This window comes from Schistocerca piceifrons, chromosome 11, assembly GCF_021461385.2.
Source record: "Schistocerca piceifrons isolate TAMUIC-IGC-003096 chromosome 11, iqSchPice1.1, whole genome shotgun sequence".
In the NCBI taxonomy this organism is placed as follows: Eukaryota; Metazoa; Arthropoda; class Insecta; order Orthoptera; family Acrididae; genus Schistocerca; species Schistocerca piceifrons.
In genome coordinates, this window is record NC_060148.1 from 14,791,933 (window position 1) to 14,813,355 (window position 21,423).

At 44.1% G+C, this 21,423-nt stretch overlaps 1 protein-coding gene across 12 annotated transcripts in view; it reads right to left on the minus strand.

The window, feature by feature from the left end:
• Window positions 1-21,423, minus strand: part of LOC124720011 (basement membrane-specific heparan sulfate proteoglycan core protein) — an 801,341-nt gene that overhangs the window by 710,376 nt on the left and 69,542 nt on the right. For all 12 annotated transcript variants that reach the window (XM_047245254.1, XM_047245262.1, XM_047245258.1 and 9 more), the window contains exon 9: window positions 16,163-16,279. In XM_047245254.1, the coding sequence (XP_047101210.1) occupies window positions 16,163-16,279 (117 nt within the window). The remainder of the gene's footprint in view (window positions 1-16,162; window positions 16,280-21,423) is intronic.

Below are 21,423 nucleotides of genomic sequence, written 5' to 3' on the forward strand. Positions count from 1 at the left end.
GGTGTTTGCGTCAAAAGTTTGCGTTAGAATGCTCCTGAGACGGCACTAGCTAAAATATCACACATAATCGGTGTGGGAAACATGAATTGCGGCCTATTATAACAGTTATTAAGTGCTCCATAATAGCGACGGAATATCAGGCGACGGACCAACAGCAACGGACTATCAGATGACGGCTGATAATCATACTTTCGGCCATCTTTAAAACCTTTTAAAACAAAATCCTGGTTATAACAAAAGTGCGCCGCTTTATAGGGTGGTCAGATACAGTTTGAACGGCTTGTAAGAGAGGGATTGGGGGGTGGGGGGGGGGGGGGGAATTTGTGCTGAGAAATAATTGTTAAGGAAAAAATTCAATACCTTTTCCGATTTCATTAGCACTGAATCCAGCCAATCAGGTTGTTGCGCGCGCAGTTTCAAGCAACCTACCAGAGACAGTGTTGCCAACCGCTAACTTAAATTCATCACTTCGCCAAAAGACACATTTTAACTGGTAATAAGGATATGAAGAAGCGGCAACGCAAGTACACACAGATGTCTGTGCATTACCACAATTAGCGAAGACATGATTGCTAAATTCAATGCTAATTAATTCGGAAACGGAGCAACGCATCGCAGTATTCTCTTAACAATTATCTCTCCGCACAACTTCCCTGCAATGCCCTTACAAGTGTTTCACACTGCTACCGACCACCCTGTATATACATTACGGTTTCACGTACACCAGATTTTCATTTCTCTCTCTCTCTCTCTCTGGGACATATTGTGTAGACGAAAATTAAAAAAGTTGCTATCCCCCGGGTTCAAAGTAATTCACAGTCAAACATTCGTTTTTAACGATTATTACCCCTACACAGAATTTGAACAGCATGCAACTACACAGAGTTATTTGGCAATGTCCTAAACGTAACGATCATAATACAAAAACCTGGCCATAGTAGTAAAATTTATCGCTGTTCTCATTTCTGCTACTTCTCATTGCTTTGATCTTTCTTCGATTTTCCTCCAATCCTTACTCTGCACTTATTAGACTGTTCATTCCATTTAACAAGTCCAGTAATTCTTCATTTTCACTAATGGTAGGAATGTCGTCAGTGAATCTTATCACTGATATCATTTCACCCTGCCACGCGGGATTAGCCGAGCGGTCTGGGGCGCTGCAGTCATGGACTGTGCGGCTGGACGCGGCGGAGGTTCGAGTCCTCCCTCGGGCATGGGTGTGTGTGTGTTTGTCCTTAGGATAATTTAGGTTAACTAGTGTGTAAGCTTAGGGACTGATGACCTAAGGAGTTAAGTCCCATAAAATTTCACACACATTTGAACATTTTGAACATTTCACCCTGAATTTTAATATCACCTTTGACGCTTTTTTTTTAATTCCTCACCTTCCTCTCTGACGCATAGATTGAACAGTAGGGGCGAAAGACTATTTGCCTGTCTTATACCCTGCCTAATCTAGGACTTCGTCCTTGATCTTATTGTTCCCTCCTGGTTCTTGTACATATTGCGTAATACAGGTTTTTTCCTATAGCTTACTCCTATTTCCCTAAAATTTCGAACATCTTGCACCATTTAAAACTGTCGAAGGCTTTTTCCACGTCGACAAATCCTGTAACGTTCCTCGATTTTTCTAGAATCTTTCTCCGATTATCAAGCGCAGCGTAACAGCTGCTTCTGTGATTACATTTCCGACTGCCAAATTCATCGTCAGCTAACAGAGTGTAAGTTATCAAGCAGGTTGACTACACTTTTTCATCCCGTCGCGTATTTCCCGTGGGCCGCATCTGGCACCATTAGTAAAGTACCTGTTGCCGTCCGTATGAGTCACGTGCCTAGACTCCGGGGTGCCGCGTTGGGCAGCATCGTCCCGTCTGCCCAGCGGAGTGTAAAAGCCTGCACGGGAGATAGGCGCCGTCTATAACCGGATGAGTGGTGCTCCACCGCGGGTATTTAGAGGGCAGAGCAGCTCGAGACAGAGAGATACGGCAGACGAAACGCAGCCTGGACTCTAAAGCGAGCAAAGCCCCCTCCGCCACTCACCTACAGGCCAGGCCGTGTTCGTCTTCCAACCAGAAACGCCCTCTGCCTGTGGCCTGATTTTGCAGCAGTGATGTGGGGCGTTATTGTTCTCGCCAAAGTACACTGCCTATCTTGAACGTTTACGCTCGTACACACACCATAAGAGGACCCTAAACTCGGTTGTTTCAGATAAGGGACAAGAGGTCGCAAATAAGTACTTCGAGGCGCTATGACGCTTTGAATGACCCGTGTGTTAACAGGGACTTGTTCGTAAAGTGCTTCAGATTTGTGAAATCGTGGACTTCCCGTCGCCGCAACACCAATGAGCCGGAATTACAGTCAGCCAACTCATAAAAAAACCTCTCCACGCTATTCAGTCCTGTGCAAACCCCTTCTCCTTTGCATAACCATTGCAATTTACGCCCACTTGAACCTGCGAACTGTATACATACACTACTGGCCACTAAAATTGCTACACCACGAAGATGACGTGCTACAGACGCGAAATTTAACCGACAGGAAGAAGATGCTGCGATATCCAAATGATTAGCTTTACAGAGCATTCACACAAGGTTGGCGCCGGTGGCGACACCTACAACGTGCTTACGTGAGGAAAGTTTCCAACCGATTTCTCATACACAAACAGCAGTTGACCGGCGTTGCCTGGTGAAACGTTGTTGTGATGCCTCGTGTAAGGAGGAGAGATGCGTACCATCAAGTTTCCGACTTTGATAAAGATCGGATTGTAGCCTATCGCGATTGCGGTTTATCGTATCGCGACACTGCTGCTCGCGTTCGTCGAGATCCAATGACTGTTAGCAGAATATGGAATCCCAACGGCAAGTCGAGATGACAAGCATCTTATCCGCACGGCTGTAACGGATCGTGCAGCCACGTCTCGATGCCTGAGTCAACAGATGGGGACGTTTGCAAGACAACAACCATCTGCACGAACAGTTCGACGACGTTTGCAGCATCATGGACTATCAGCTCGGAGACCGTGGCTGCGGTTACCCTCGACGCTGCATCACAGACAGGAACGCCTGCGATGGTGTACTCGACGACGAACCTGGGTGCACGAATGGCAAAACGTCATTTTTTCGCATTAATCCAGGTTTTGTTTACAGCATTGTGATGGTCGCATCCGTGTTTGGCGGCATCGCGGTGAACGCACATTGGAAGCGTGTATTCGCCATCGCCATACTGGCGTATCACTCGGCGTGATGGTATGGGGTGCCATTGGTTACACGTCTCGGTCACCTCTTGTTCGCATTGACGGCACTTTGAACAGTGGACGTTACATTTCAGATGTGTTACGACCTGTGGCTCTACTCTTCATTCGATCCCTGCGAAACCCTACATTTCAGGAGGATAATGCACGACCGCATATTGCAGGTTCTGTACGGGCCTTTCTGGATACAGAAAATGTTCGACTGCTGCCCTCGCCGGCACATTCTCCAGATCTCTCACCAATTGAAAACGTCCGGTCAATGGTGGCCGAGCAACTGGCTCGTCACAATACGCCAGTCACTACTCTCGATGAACTGTGGTATCGTGTTGAAGCTGCATGGGCAGCTGTACCTGTACACGCCATCCGAGCTCTGTTTGACTCAATGCCCAGGCGTATCGAGGCCGTTGTTACGACTAGAGGTGGTTGTTCTGGGTACTGATTTCCCAGGATCCATGCATCCAAATTGCGTGAAAATGTAATCACATGTCAGTTCTAGTATAATATATTTGTGAAATGAATACCCGTTTATCATTTGCATTTCTTCTTTGTGTAGCAATTTTAATGGCCAGTAGTGTACTTCTGTATACGTTCATCTTGACACACTGTTTGAAGACGCTATTCATTCTGGTGAACTGCTCTTCAAAGCCGTCTGCCATCTCTTACGGCAGCCCTCAACTCTTTTTTATTTCTTCTACCTGAACTTTAACCTTTTTGCAGATTTCTCCCTGGTTTCCTTAACTGCTTACTCATTGTACACACTGAATACCATCTGGGATAGGCAGCAACCATGTCCTTTGTGCTCTTCGCCTCTTACAACAGCAGTCTGGTCGTTGTACAAGTTACAGCTAACCTTTCGCTCCTTGGGTTTTACCTCTGCTATCTTCAAAAAGAGGCGGAGATCGAAACACAAACAGGTCTGTTATCGTTTTGACGCAACCGGCTCTACAATGATTCCCTATAGAACGACAGATGTTACGTTCCTTTGGGAGAAAATGGACGTTGTTTGAAGCGGCGTATTGATTTCGAACAAGAATTTAGAAACTGCATTCACAGTTCCCACTGGTAATTCCGTAAGCGTGTATCTTGCCGGTCAGAGGTGTGACATAGAAAACAATCGTTACCGAGCTGGGCGCACTTGCTCCGTCTACTGTGTAACATTTTTGGATGCCATCACTCACATTATTTCCTCCCCTTGTCTCTCTGTCTGGACGGAAGAGGCAGCCCCCACATATAAAAACATCCGTGGGAACCGCTACCAGTTGTAGCAGAACTGTCGAAATCCTCGTCCTCATTATAATCCCAAATTATATGACGCGATGGCAAGAAGTATGGCTTCCATCTCTCTCTGCGCCTCCCCCCCCCCTCCCCCCCCCCCTCTCTCTCTCTCTCTCTGGACTGCTGCGATGATAACCGAAGCGTTGCGCTTCACAACACAGACCGCGGGGGCACACGAAGGAACCACCAAAAAACGAAAAACGAAATTCCTCACAGAAGCGCAGCTTCATCCATTTTTTGTCTCGGGTAAAGGAAAGAAAGGAGACCACTGAAAAAAAAGCTTTAAATATTAACTCACAATGTCCGATATTTAGGAGTATCGTGCGTCGGCAGTAAGACTATTGAGGCTGATGTTTCTTAGCTTCGGCTCATTTCTACTACTGGTGAAGTTGTGGAGTTGCAGTGCTGTAACGCAGGTTCCCTCGCATACTTCAGCCCGAGTCGAACTGTTCTGCTCTCCATTCCTGACAACAGACAGACTGGGACGGATTCGCAGACAATCCGCTGGGGTCGTGACAGGGGGTACATCCCGTACAGGAGTCTGACACAGGGGTTCGGGTAACGTGAACGGGAATTCTTGGAAGAAGACGTAGCAAACTCCAGGGTGATCCAAAAGTCCGTTAACATTTGAAAATTCAGTACTTCACGGAATAACGTAGGTAGGGAGTTAAGCTTTGACACACGCGGTTGAAATGACGTGGGGTTTTACTGAAACTAACAGAAACTGAACAAAATGACCGAAATATTGCTGTGCTTCACATGATACAAAAACAATAATTAGCATAAGATTTTATTTTTAGCAAGTCTTTTTTTTTTATGCCGTGTGACTAGGGCCTCCCGTCGGGTAGACCGTTCGCCGGGTGCAAGTCTTTCGATCTGGCGCCACTTCGGCGACTTGCGTGTCGATGGTGAAATTATGACGATTAGGGCAACGCAACAACCAGCCCCTGAGCGGAGAAAATCTCCGACCCAGCCGGGAATCGAACCCGGGCCCTTACGATTCACATTCTGTCGCGCTGACCACTTCTTTTTCTTTTTTTTTCGATATAGTTCGTTGCGTTTGGTCTGGGCGGACGCCACAAGACATCCGTTCAAGTTGGTTGTTGATTCTTGGACTCAGTTTTTTTATTACAGAGGGTAACTAAACCCTCTGACCGAACACGCTGAGCTACCGTGCCGGCGACCACTCAGCTACCGAGAGCGGACAGTCATTATTACGATACAAAAGCATTAAACAACGATAGTTTGTACATAAATACTCAAAACATTAGTGGGTTTTTTTTTTTTTTTTTTTTTTTTTTTGCACCTTGCACTTAAAATGAAAGAAATTTATTCACGTAACATATACAACAGAGAACACAATATAAAACAAAATTAAGCAGGATTTCAAATTGTCGCGTGTGATCCTCTAAATATCCTGATTTGCATCAGACATGTTTCAGTACATTTGTAAGCCTTGGCGACGAGAATTGATTGCGTACTAGTGACTACAGCTTGATTGTATTGTTTCTCAAGAAGAGTCTGACACCATAATGATTTGTCACCCCTGGGTACGAAAATCTTTTCGCGAATTTTTTCCAACTTCTTATTACTTTACAAATGTTTCATAACTAACGTTAAGCATGTAAGAAATTATGTTTAAAGTCTCTTGCAATTCGCTGGTTTTGCACGCATCTCAGTGTTTATGACGTCATGTAGCATGAAGTAAAAATGGCTGTAAGCACTATGGGACTTAACATCTGAGATCATCAGTCCCCTAGACATAGAACTACTTAAACTTAACTAATCCAAGGACATCACACACATCCATGTCCGAGACAGGATTCGAACCTGCGACCGTAGCAGTAGCGGTTCCGCACTGAGACGCCTAGAACAGCTCGGTCACAGCGGCCGACAGCATGAAGTATATGTCGCACAGTAATATACACTCCTGGAAATTGAAATAAGAACACCGTGAATTCATTGTCCCAGGAAGGGGAAACTTTATTGACACATTCCTGGGGTCAGATACATCACATGATCACACTGACAGAACCACAGGCACATAGACACAGGCAACAGAGCATGCACAATGTCGGCACTAGTACAGTGTATATCCACCTTTCGCAGCAATGCAGGCTGCTATTCTCCCATGGAGACGATCGTAGAGATGCTGGATGTAGTCCTGTGGAACGGCTTGCCATGCCATTTCCACCTGGCGCCTCAGCTGGACCAGCGTTCGTGCTGGACGTGCAGACCGCGTGAGACGACGCTTCATCCAGTCCCAAACATGCTCAATGGGGGACAGATCCGGAGATCTTGCTGGCCAGGGTAGTTGACTTACACCTTCTAGAGCACGTTGGGTGGCACGGGATACATGCCGACGTGCATTGTCCTGTTGGAACAGCAAGTTCCCTTGCCAGGCTAGGAATGGTAGAACGATGGGTTCGATGACGGTTTGGATGTACCGTGCACTATTCAGTGTCCCCTCGACGATCACCAGTGGTGTACGGCCAGTGTAGGAGATCGCTCCCCACACCATGATGCCGGGTGTTGGCCCTGTGTGCCTCGGTCGTATGCAGTCCTGATTGTGGCGCTCACCTGCACGGCGCCAAACACGCATACGACCATCATTGGCACCAAGGCAGAAGCGACTCTCATCGCTGAAGACGACACGTCTCCATTCGTCCCTCCATTCACGCCTGTCGCGACACCACTGGAGGCGGGCTGCACGATGTTGGGGCGTGAGCGGAAGACGGCCTAACGGTGTGCGGGACCGTAGCCCAGCTTCATGGAGACGGTTGCGAATGGTCCTCGCCGATACCCCAGGAGCAACAGTGTCCCTAATTTGCTGGGAAGTGGCGGTGCGGTCCCCTACGGCACTGCGTAGGATCCTACGGTCTTGGCGTGCATCCGTGCGTCGCTGCGGTCCGGTCCCAGGTCGACGGGCACGTGCACCTTCCGCCGACCACTGGCGACAACATCGATGTACTGTGGAGACCTCACGCCCCACGTGTTGAGCAATTCGGCGGTACGTCCACCCGGCCTCCCGCATGCCCACTATACGCCCTCGCTCAAAGTCCGTCAACTGCACGTATGGTTCACGTCCACGCTGTCGCGGCATGCTACCTGTGTTAAAGACTGCGATGGAGCTCCGTATGCCACGGCAAACTGGCTGACACTGACGGCGGCGGTGCACAAATGCTGCGCAGCTAGCGCCATTCGACGGCCAACACCGCGGTTCCTGGTGTGTCCGCTGTGCCGTGCGTGTGATAATTGCTTGTACAGCCCTCTCGCAGTGTCCGGAGCAAGTATGGTGGGTCTGACACACCGGTGTCAATGTGTTCCTTTTTCCATTTCCAGGAGTGTAATTTTGCACGAACATTCAGTGGTCTGTATGGGGACCGTCAGCAAACTTAGTAAAGTTAGTAGAGTTAGTAGTAAAGAAGTAATAAATTAATGCGTCACGCCTGATGACGAAATTTCGTAGTATAAACAGCGCAAAATGTAGTGAATGATAAAACTTTTTTTTTCCTTTCATTACTCGGTGGGGCGCATCAGTGAGAAAAAAATTTCGTGAAGGTTTAAAAATATGTGTAAAGTTCATCGGATGTCGCTAAATGCTGTCATTCTCAAATATTGGATGGATATAATCTGGGTAATTTGTGCTTCATGATCTACGCTGCTTCAGTTTCTAACTCTAATACTTGAACTTTTTGTAAAACTTTTAACATAGAATTATAACGCTTAATAAGGAGATTATGACAGAATTCTTTAATTTTCAAGTTTCCTCAGTAATTATTCGGGGGGGGGGGGGGGGCGTTCTAGTCGTTTACAGAAGAAACGCAGTACATAGAAAGTTTGGAGGAACTTTTTTTCCGCAGCAGAGTGTAAGAAATATCTTGTCTACTCTACGCATTGCCGTGAAGATACAACTGGACTGCAGGCCACACTAGACAACGGGAAGAAATCACAATGTACCACACACTGTATGCTACAGAACTAACTGCATAGCGCAGGATGCACTGAAAAGTTGTAGACATTCCGTTCGTCACGGTACCGCCTGGTTCGCAAAAGCGCCGCTCAGATGGCAGCACGCTTCGCGGTCGTTACAGCACGACTGTGGCGCAAGTTCGAATCTTCCGTCGGAAGAGAGGGGCGTAGCAGACATCGACCAGCAGTATCGACCTCTCCAGTTTTACCACAGTCTAACATGTTAGACTGTGGTTTTACTGCAATAAATCGCACTAAAAACGTCGAACCAGTGGCTGTAAAATCACTTTCGTTTCTGCCTCCAACGTGGTTACGAATCAAATCAGTAATTCTGAAATAAATCAAGCTATTAGCAACGAGTAAATACAACTTGTGATTACGTAGACCAACTACTACTACTAACAATAATAATTCATCTGTGGCTAATTTTCTATTGTCTCCCTGTTTCCGAAGACGGTGACAGAACACACAGATACATCCTGTTTATAAGGGGCTCCCAAAACCGGATTTCGTAAACCGATTTCCCAATACCACTTCTGGGTGGTCATGTAAACACTTCAAAATCGATTCTCGAAATCCGCTTCTGGTTGCGGGTTTGCAGCTCCCCATTCGATTTTCGCTCCTTGTTTACGAAACTGGTTTTGAAAAGTGCTTGGGCTGTCAGGTTGGGTCTTGTTTCTAAAAATTTTCGGATAATATTGGCGGAGTGGCTTTTTGTACAGTGAAGGATAAGTAGAAATAGGCTAGAGTTGTTTACAGCTCGTCTGACTAAAGAGATATAGCGATTGTGCTGAGTAAATCATAAAATGTAACAGCTGTCCAAGGGCCAAATATAACTGCGCTAGCAAATCCGCTTCAGACCTTGTCATGTAAACACGACAGCGAAAAAACGGCTTCCGAAATTCGGTTTTCCTCTTTCGGAAGACGAGTTCTAGTACGCCATTCAAACAGTTGCATGCGGCTACTTGCCCGTAATTGGCAACAATTTATGAATGTAATCCACCGTTACGAGCAAGCTTGAGAGATACAACGGCATTTGTAATTACTGGTATTTAGAACGAATTATTAATGTCTAATCGCATTCCCGTGAGGAAAGGTATATAATAAACAAAAGGTACAGGGCTATTACAAATGATTGAAGCGATTTCATAAATTCACTGAAGCTCCATTCATTGACATATGGCCATGACACACTACAGATATGTAGAAAAACTCATTAAGTTTTGTTCGGCTGAAGCCGCACTTCACGTTTCTGCCGCCAGAGCGCTCGAGAGCGCAGTGAGACAAAATGGCGACAGGAGCCGAGAAAGCGTATGTCGTGCTTGAAATGCACTCACATCAGTCAGTCATAACAGTGCAACGACACTTCAGGACGAAGTTCAACAAAGATCCACCAACTGCCAACTCCATTCGGCGATGGTATGCGCAGTTTAAAGCTTCTGGATGCCTCTGTAAGGGGAAATCAACGGGTCGGCCTGCAGTGAGCGAAGAAACGGTTGAACGCGTGTGGGCAAGTTTCACGCGTAGCCCGCGGAAGTCGACGAATAAAGCAAGCAGGGAGCTAAACGTACCACAGCCGACGGTTTGGAAAAAATCTTACGGAAAAGGCTAAAGCAGAAGCCTTACCGTTTACAATTGCTACAAGCCCTGACACCCGATGACAAAGTCAAACGCTTTGAATTTTCGGCGTGGTTGCAACAGCTCATGGAAGAGGATGCGTTCAGTGCGAAACTTGTTTTCAGTGATGAAGCAACATTTTTTCTTAATGGTGAAGTGAACAGACACAATGTGCCAATCTGGGCGGTAGAGAATCCTCACACATTCGTGCAGCAAATTCGCAATTCACCAAAAGTTAACGTGTTTTGTGCACTCTCACGGTTTAAAGTTTACGGCCCCTTTTTCTTCTGCGAAAAAAAAGCGTTAATGGACACGTGTATCTGGACATGCTGTAAAATTGGCTCACGCCACAACTGGAGACCGACAGCGCCAACTTCATCTTTCAACAGGATGCTGCTCCACCGCACTTCCATCATGATGTTCGGCATTTCTTAAACAGGAGATTGGAAAACTGGTGGATCGGTCGTGGTGGAGATCATGATCAGCAATTTGTGTCATAGCCTCCACGCTCTCCCGACTTAACCCCATGCGATTTCTTTCTGTGGGGTTATGTGAAAGATTGAGTGTTTAAACCTCCTCTACCAAGAAACGTGCCAGAACTGCGAGCTCGCATCAACGATGCTTTCGAACTCATTGATGGGGACATGCTGCGCCGAGTGTGGGAGGAACTTGATTATCGGCTTGATGTCTGCAGAATCACTAAAGGGGCACATATCGAACATTTGTGAATGCCTAAAAATTTTTTTTGAGTTTTTGTATGTGTGTGCAAAGCATTGTGAAAATATCTCAAATAATAAAGTTACTGTAGAGCTGTGAAATCGTTTCAATCATTTGTAATAACCCTGTAATCATTACTCTATTTTCAGTGTCTTCTGTACATTATTAATCGACATCGAGATTTTTGTTCCTAAGCTCCAATGCATGAACATGTAAGTATGTGTATAATGTGATACCGTCCGTCCCAAACCAAATAAAGAAAGTCTATATGGTCATAAATAAATTAAGGAACGAAATTAAAAGAACAACATAAAGTAGAAAAAATAACGACGATCGTGCTACAGATACAACGAAATCTTTCTGCGACAAGTTCTTGCAAAAATATTTAGCTACGCAATACACTCGTTAAAATCATCACGTGGTGATAGGGGAAGGAGACGGTTTTCTTTATCCAAATGTATTTTGCCCCACTTCGAAGGTTTTTGCTTTTTTTTCATATTTCCAATGCATTTTTCCCCTTTCGAAGGGTTTCGCTTTTCCCATGAGGTTGATGGCAAATACTAGCAGAGTAACGATGCGGTTACAAACTGTTGTCTCTGCCAAGTAGTAGTTTCAGCAGAAATACTGAGCAACTGAAAGCGATGTTACTGGTACCTCTTCAGAAAAGACTGATGCGCAGACATGAATAACTTCGTTTCTCATTTCTACAAAAGTATTTTGCCGTGTCACAGCATTTCTGGATTCTTCAGCTCCATTGCCTTTTCATCTCCATTGCCCCTCCTTCTATGTGTTTATGTTTGTAATGTAACATAGACTACGTCTACTAGTTAGTTTCATCAGGTTCGTGTATGTCTGGCAGTTGTATGGATCAGTAAATTCCCTACAGTGTTAACATCTAGATATCTGCTGACCCACCAGCCAATGCTAGCAATTCAATATTGACCAGTTCTACATGACATCTGTCATCTACTTAATAAATTCGATTGTCAGTAAAGCAATTATATAGTTTTTTGCAGTGTGTATTTCACCCGGATTTATTACAAACTATCTTCGGTGATGAAATACAAATTACTTGCCCCTTTTCACACTATCATTTGCATGCACATTTCGGAAAAATTTCCAATTTTTGCATTAGTTTTGTAAATAATGGACTCAATAAGCGAAATTTTTCCTCTTCCTAACACATCTGTTCCATTTGAATGCCACTACATGAAATAGTGTCTTTATTGTGTCCAAAGACCAATGAAATACCAGTTTGTCTGTCGACTACTGTGGAATACTTCGGCACAGTTGTAGCTCTCTTCTCCATTAAGCAGAAATATTTTGTAATATCTTTTATAACAATCTTGTAGAAATTATTGAAGTGAAACTTATGTTCTTCAGTTCTTAACATCGTGGAAGCATTTCCCCAGCAGTGTGTTACTAATAAAAGATTCATCACCAGAAATTCCCCGTTTTTTTTTTTTTTTTTTTAGTTCTTTCACACACACACCACCACAAATGGCAGCACACAAACAACTATATTTTCCCAGACATTTAAAATTTTCTACGCTAGTTTACTAATCATCTGATTTTTACATTTCTTATCACTTCCCTGTCGTGCAGTATGAAGTAATTACCGTTTGTTGTTATCTCAAGACACTGTGCAGGTGGAAGAATCTCTGAATTAAGTGCTGGCATTTGCAAATGTAGTCTGACAGTGAAAATAACATAATGCAGAAGTAAAAGAAAATCTTACATCATAAGTGGAGTGGTGAATAATGAAAACCAGTGCAAGAAGACTGACAGTGAATGTCAATGTTAACTTGACAGTCAACACGATAAACCACAGCTTACTGCACAATTTGTTTTGGTTATAACTAGTTTTTATTTTTCTGTGAACAATAATACATCTGTTTACTGTGCATGTTATATGGCATGTTATGCTGGTCACTGGTGGGAGGAATGATCTTATCTAAAGATTGTTTGCCAAAAAATTCGAAACTGGTGTTCAACAAAAAAAAAAAAAAAAATTTATTGCATGCCTGGACATGGATAAAAAGTATGTTAAAATAAAGTCATCACAATGTCCCCAAGCTAGAAAATATTGTTTGCCCTTAACAAAATGCTACAATGTAAGTTAGCATAAAACTTTGAGATACGGTTATGACATTAGCTCCTTGCAAAATGACGTGAGGTAGTTCTTGGGAACCTATGGGTTCGGCACAGCTTTTGAACATGTGCTACCTCTCTACATATGGCACTGGCGAGTTTAGCAAAGTAAAGACTGGATATGCAGTTGAAATGACAACCTCAGAACAACAGAAACAATCAACATCATTAATCTTTGTTTATAAAGCACTTGTGTTTGCACGATAAATTTTGGGAATTTTGTCCCCCTCCTCACTCTTCATGCAAACAACTAAAATCTTTTACTACCCAAACATGTTCTGACACATTTGCGTCTTCATCAGTGAGTCATTCTGCAGGATTTTATTTATCATATGAGAAATTAACATTCTACAAAATAAGGCAATGATTCCAATATATAAAAAATGTTTTAGGCCTGTTTTTTGTTTCAATAAATATAAGAAAAAAACAAGTGTTCCACTAATAATTTGTTTTTGAGACCCAGGTTTCAGGTTATTAGACTATTGTCTAGCACAGGCTGTGAAGATGTTTATATGCATTGTCTAACAAAAAAATCATCTAAATAACAAAGTGAGAGCATTCTTGATAATTTCCGTTGATGAATAGAGGACATGAATTTCCTGAGTGAGTCTGTGAATATGGCCATCCACCATCTAGTCGGCTTAAAAAATTTACTTATTTGCAACAACATTTTCGCTGCTGCCACGATCAGATCAAAACTTAGAACTTGTAAAACAACGTCCGATATCAGTGCAAATAAATTCTGTGTCTGAGCGGGATGTCAACTCGTTGGCGATGGCCCGCTTTGGCATAGACTTTATTGGTAATCACACTGAGCATTGCTTTACAAGTTCTAAGTTTAGATTTGATCACTGCAGCAACTGAAGCACTGTTATAAATTAAGAAAAACATGAAGACAACTAGACAGCTTTATTCATAAGACTGTTGTTGACTTCACGGCGGGTGTTTCACAAAACAGCATGATATGGAAAAACCTAGGTTGCATTAATAAATAATTAATGAAACAAATGTGAAACACGTGTTTTCCATACAGTAATGCTCCAACAAATAGGCATAGTAAAAGAAAATGGAAAGAAACAAACTGAATTCTCACACCTAAATAAAGCACGACCCACTGATGACGGCACTGATGTGCCAAAACATATCTTGGCAATAAAAAGATTACTTGCTTGTGTAATAGGCTGAACTACATTCCCATGTGTTTGAGACTATGGCACCCAGAACTGGCAGTACGGGACCAAAATTACAGGTGGAGGCTACCAATCCTCTTTCCATCACTGGAACCACAATGACGAAGTGACCTTTTTCCACATACAAGATGCACAGCACAAGTGTCTCCAAGTGCTGTTGAAAACAGTGCTGCAAAGAAGAACCAAAGTAACGTCTCTCCCAATTGCACCGTTGCAGAGGCCTGTCGCTACGGTGACAAAAGGTCGCGCTGTCGACCGCCAGACATCTCCCTCGGTGTTACTTGGAACAACATTTTTGCTACTGCCACGATCAGATCAAAACTTAGAACTTGTAAAACAACATTCAGTGTCAGTGCAAATAAATTCTGTGTCTGAGCAGGACATCGAGTCATTGTCGATGACCCGCTTTGCCGTAGACTTTATTGATAGTCTCACTGAGCATTGCCTTCCACGTTCTAAGTTCAGATGTGATCACAGCAGTTGGTGAAACAATGTTATAAATAAAGAAATACGTTAAGCCAACTAGACAGCTTTATTCACAAGACTGTTGTTGGCTTCAATGCGGGTGTTTCACAAAATAGCGTGATATGGAAAAACCTAGGTTGCATTAATGAATAATTAATGAAACGGGAGTGAAAAGGGTGCGTGTTTTCCATACAATAATGCTCCACCAAGTAGGCTCAGTAAAATCAAATGGACAAAAAACAAACTGATATGGAAAACCCTAGGTTGCATTAATGAATAATCAATGAAACGGGTGGAACTGCAAAATACGACACTATACAACAGTAATTAGACCCGAAGCTCTCTACGCATCTGAGACACTAAACCTTCAACACAGAACACTAAAAGAGGAATTAGAAGTGAAAGAACGTAAGATAATGAGGAAAATCCTAGGACCAAGAACTAAAGATGGGGTATATTATCCAAAACCCAATGCAGAAATATATAAAAATATCTCCAAAATAACAGACACAATGCGCATGAGAAGAATCCAATTCATGGGGCACTTAGAAAGAATGGACTCAAACAGGTTAACCCACAAAATCCATACATTTTTAAAGAACAAAACTACAAGACCGAACTGGTACAAACAGACGGAAAAAGACCTGAGAGAATTAGGGTCTCCAAATCTACATGATAGAAATGAAATCAGAAAAATCACAAACACACGGGGTTTTGAGGAAGAAGAGAGAAAAACTAACCGACATACACGGTCTACGCAATGAAAGCTAGCCCATTCGTTGTTTATGAAGGAATACTGGGCGAAAAGGAAGGCCAACAAATGTTAATTACGCGTGGTCCTAAGTGATCCATCCGTGAAGAAGAAGAAGAAAGAAACAGGTGTGAAAAGGGTGCGTGTTTTCCATACAATAATGCTCAACCAAGTAGGCTCAGTAAAATCAAATGGAAAAAAAAACTGAATTCTCACACCTAAATAAAACATGACCCACTGATGACGGCACTAATGTGCCAAAACATACCTCAGCAATAAAAAGATTCCTTGCTTGTGTAATAGGCAGAACTACATTCCCACGTGTCTAAGAGTACGGCACCTCGAAAAACACTGACCAGATCTGGCAGTACAGAACAAAAACCACAGGTGGAGGCTACCAAACCTCTTTGCATCATTGAGACCAAAATGATAAAGCGACCTTTTTCACGTATGAGATGCACAGCACAGGTGTCTCCAAATACTGTTGATAACACTGCTGCAAAGAAGAACGAAAGTAGCGTCTCACCCAACTGCACCTTTGCAGAGACCTGTCGCTATGGCAGCAAAAGGACGTGCTGTTGACCGCCAGATGTCTCCCTCGGTGTTGCCATGGCAGGTGGCTGTCACTGCAGAGCCAGAAATATGGTAACGCCGCACTCGGGCTGTCGACCGCCGGAAGTCTCCGCAACAGAGGTGCAGCGATGCAAAATGTAGTAGAGCCAGCGTGCGCGCTTTGCCGGTGCCGGCCGAGCTCGGCGGACGGAGGGGACTTACCTTGCGTGGGGCACTCGTGCTCGTCGGTGCCGTCGTCGCAGTCCCGCACCCCGTCGCAGCGCTGGGACGCCAGGATGCACCGGCTGAGGTCGCACAGGAACTCGCCGACAGCGCACTCTGCAAGGGCACACGCAGGGCAGTCAGTGGTGAGGCTGCTCTCCGTACGAGGCGGGAACACTACGACTACACAGCTGACACAATACACGAGGCATGGCGCTGGCTGGACTCTGAGGCTCCAGCTGCCACTGATCCCCTCAAAATCTTGAGCTCGTCTCGAGACGGTCGAGTCCGAGGTAGACAGTTGGGAACTTGGTAAAGGAGGTGGAGGAGAGGTGGTACAGTGCAGTTCGGGTCGACAGAAGCGTCCAATCCCACGCGTCGGCTTTGACCCGCGACGTGAGGGTGTTGTCGTGTGTGACGTCGTGATGGCGCGGAGTTTGGTTTGTGAGTGTGGCGTATTTGTAGATGTCGTCGTGTTGTGGTTTGTTGTGCTCTCTGGTGGTATGTTCAGGGTTTTCGTTTGTGTGGTGTAATGGGCTCAGTTTGCTTTCGCTCATTATCCAGAATTGTTCGAGTGGAATTCGTTTCAGCGAGTTAACAATTTTCTGTGAAGGTTAATTTAGTGTTGTTCGCTGTACGTCGTGTGGTAATTTTAGTAAAACTAATCAGTTGTTGTTTTTGTTCAGGAATGGATATGATGGATAAAATTAACAGTGCACAGGTCAAGGGAAGTGTTCGATCCCAATGTGTGACTGTGTATGTTGGTATTGGTATCGGGAGATGTTTTTGAGCTATACAGGCCAAGGGAAGTGTTTGATCCTAATTTATGGGATTGGGAGCTGCTGTTGAGCTGTATAGGTCAAGGGAAGTGTCCAATTCCACATTATATTGTGTTTAGTGGTATTTGGGAAGATTTGTGATGGTTTTTTTCGTCATTTTGTGTGGTTTTGTATGGGGGGTGGGTGTTTATATTTAGTTCGCCCCCACCCAAAAACACCCCATTTCCCGCACTTGTCTCAGTGTCATTAGGCTTTTTGTGGAAAGTGTGTGTGTTTGTTTCTTGACGTATTTTCGTCCTCATAATATGTACGTACCGACTTTATATGCGCCACATTGGAATCGCGGTTTATGGTCGTTTCAGCCATATTTGTGACATCATGGGTCAAAGCAGACGGGTGGGATCGGACGCTTCCGTATTTCCGTGCAGTTTTTGAGCACCAGACTGTGCCAGTATTCTGGGTTACATCCCAGAATGGTATGTGGTGGCTAGTGAGCGACCTCTGTAAAACTATCAGTGGGACACACATCCTCTAGATGGGGACGCTAAGCTTGCGGACCCATTGGTGTTTTAGGGTCATTCAATAACTAAAGAGAAAAAAAGGTCTGGAGAAGAAACTATTAGTAGTCCAAGTTTGGTGCTTTTATGACTTTAAGTTCACATCACTGGGATAAGCCCTGATCAGCTGATGTATCAATGTTGTTTTGTTTATAACCTCAAAAATACATTACAAGATAGAGTGTCCACTCGAAACGTTCACATTAGTTGAACAACATTCTGTTATTCGTTTCTTACTCGCTGAAGGCAAGAAACCACTGAATATATACTGTAGAATGTCTTAAAGTTTATGGTGAAGGTTGTATGAATTGTGCAAATTTTTACAAGTGGGTGGAGCAGTTCAAGACTGGTCACGACTCGGTGACTGACAAACACTGTTCAGGCCGACCAGTTGCTGTTTCAACTACCTCACTTGAAAGTCAAACTGATGACATTATTCGTGCCGACCGGCGTGTGTCTGTGGAAATGATAGTTGATAAGGTTCAAGTTATTACTGGTACGGTTCATAAAATTATCTGCAACACGATGAAGTACCGCAAAACATGTGCAAGATGGGTCCCAAAGGAGTTGACGCGGCTACATAAGGAAACGAGGTTGAGAGTGTGCACAGAGCTAAAGGAATGTTACAAAACATAAGGTGAGCACTTCCTCAATAAAATTTTAGCTCGTGATGAAGCTTGCATTCACTATTATGAGCCAGAATCAAAAAGACAAAGCTTGGAGTTGAAGCACACCAACTCACACCAAGAAAAAACTTCAAAACCTGAGCATCAGCAGGAAAAGTCATGTTGATGGCGTTTTTGGATGCTGAAGGTCGAGCTTTTTGTGATTATGTTGAAGAGCAGTGCACAATGAACAATCGATACTACTCGGCTCTGCTTTTAAACAAGGTGAAGCCAGCCTCGACAGAGAGAGAGAGAGAGAGAGAGAGAGAGAGAGAGAGAGAGAGAGAGAGAGAGAGACATCGTGGATCTCAGAGTAGAGGTGTGATTCTCCAGCAAGGCAACGCACGTCCTCATCTTGCTCAACTAACCTGTGAAACTGTTGACAAAATGGGCTGCCAAGTACTGCCTCATCCCCCTTATAGTCCTGATTTACCACCTAGTGATTTCCATTTGTTTGATGCACTTAAGGAGGCATTAAATAGGACGAGGGTTTGAGGACAAAGGACACACGAAAATGTTTGTGGGAAATTGGTTCAAACATCAAGATAAAGAGTTCTTTGCTGCTGGAATAAAAAAGCTTGTAGCCCATTGGAACAAGTGCATAAATGTTCAAGGGGATTATGTTGAAAAGTAGAAAAAGTATTTTTTTGTAAAAATAAATGGTTTTTTCTCCAGACTAATTTGTATCTTTAATTACTGAATGACCGTCGTATAAATTAATGAAGGTACACTTTAACTGTGAAACAGGTAAATAACTTACACACATGTTTGATACATCACTGAATGCAGTGTATCTTCAACTTTTATTTACAAATGGTCAATGTGGCTACGTTTTGCAAGACAACAAATGTCCCAGATGCTACCAGTTTCCTGCCAAATCCTAAGAATCGAATCTCTACATACGGTGGCAACTGCTCGTGTTGTCTGTTGTCACAGCCAATCAACATTTCCCAGAAGTGGAGGAATAAACACTCTGTCTTTAATGTAGCCCTCGTACCAAGAAGTCCGTTGGGGTTGAATCAGATCATCGTGGCGGCCAGCATATTTTTCCACCACATCCATTCTGGGTCGGCACATTCCTACAGAGACAACTACACGACGGTGATGTGGTGGCGTGCTGTCTTGCTGGAAAGTAAATTTTGTGCTAGTGTCCTGTTGTAATTGATGCATCAGACAATGGTCAATCATGTCCAGGTACAAAGTGCCAGTTACAGTTGACACAGCAAAAAAGGACCATAAATCTTTTTACAGCTTACAGCACAAAAAACAACTACCTTAGGAAAGTCCTGTACACGTTTGATTACCTGAAATGGTTTCTGCGCAGACTGTATCTGAACATTATGCTAGGTCACTCTACTGCAGGTACGGAAGGGGGCTTTCTCACGAACAAAATTTTTTAAAATAATCGTATTCAGTTTGGATTTTGTTAAACATTTATACACGGAACTTAGCTCATTTTACTTTGTCACTTTCTATTAAGTCTTGCCACAGTTACATTTCATAGGTTTGGAGTGCGAGGTGTTTCCTTAATGCCCTCCACACTGTAACACCGGGTATATTCAGTCGTAAGCTGGCACGTCTCATCGATTTACCCACACTGAGAGTGTAAGACCGTAATGAAATGGAAATGAGCGTTTGGCTTCATTGGCCGGGAGGCCCATTGCGGAGCAGGTCCGGCCGCCTCGGTGCAGGCCTTATTAAATTCGACACCACATTGGGTGACCTGCGTGCTGGATGGGGATGAAATGACGATGAAGACAACACGACACCCAGTCCCTGAGTGGAGAAAATCACCGACCCAACCGGGAATCGAACCCGGGCCCGTAGGACGGCAATCCGTCACGCTGACCACTAAGCTATCAGGGCGGACAGTGTAAGACCGTGAAACTTCTTCAACCCCTGCCAGTTACAGTTAAACGACTGCACGAATTAAGAACAGTTTGTCTTTGATGTGGTCGCACGCAATATGTAGTTCTGAATTGGCTCTGAATTGTATTAACAAATTTTAATTCATGAAACAGTAAACAACACTGAACACACACTGCACTGTAATATGACTCCACTATGGCTGATGAAATGACTGATACCAAGTGGGAACTTAACACTGTTAGACAGAAATAAAACTAGAAGTTATACTGCATTCAATGCTCTATCAAACATTTCCTTAAGTTATTTACCATTTTCACAATAAAAGGTTACTTTTTTATAACTAATTTATAAACAACCTGTATATCAGACTGCACGCTTGGACAGCAGAGCAATAGGTCAGAATGAATCTCTCACGAACACTAGCTATTCTGCCAGTGCTCGATCCCGAGGTGCCAATTACGAACCTGACGGAGGAAATTTTTATCACCAAAAGTTGCAAGAAGAGGAGAAGTGGTACGATGTTCTTCAAGGCCTCTAGCCAGCACGAGTGTGCTGAATTTTGTCGAAAACAGACCGCAGTGCCTCGTGAGTGAGGACGCGTACAGCTCTCGACAGACATCCGTCCGTCAGGTGGGGGCATTAACCTCGGTGGGCCCTTTTATTGTACGAGGGAAGGCCCAAAATTCGTATCCGTATATCAGACCACACATGGTTGGACAATAGAGCAGTAGCTTCTACTAATGTATGGTGGTTGATACCAAGATAACCAGTCAAAACCTGATGAAGCTAGAATTTCTTTCCACGAGATCTGCAAGAGGTAAAGTAGTTGTACAGTACATTTCTTAATCACCAGACTGCAACAACACCTGGAGTTACATCTCAACAGGCTCACAAGTAAGATCCGTCAACTAGATGGGGATGCTACAATCGGCAAGCCCCACGGCGCTGCAAGAAACGGCCCGACACTTCTGTCCGTATATCGAAGCACGTGTGGTCGGACACCGGGACGACAGGCTCTTCCGAATCTCTCGTAAATGTTAGCAAGTCTGGTGCTGCTCGATCCCGAGGTGGCTAATTAAGAACGTGGTGAAGGAAAGCAGTTTCATCCACAGAGCTGCAAGAGTAGGAGGAGGCTCTCTCTCTTCTGTGCAGATCCTCACATCTGATTTACCTTTCAGTTTCATCATTTTGCCAATGAAATTACAAGATGTACAACTTTGCTTCCACCGTTTGCCGATAGGTGGCGACAACGGTAAGTAGCGGTCGAAAGAAACAGATCACAGACGTCAGGCAGTTAGCTCGGACCTCGGTCAACATAACCTCATTCAAACATTAGTCGATTTGTGTCTGCATCGTAAAGTTGGTCTCGATTGAAAATGTCAGTTTACGAG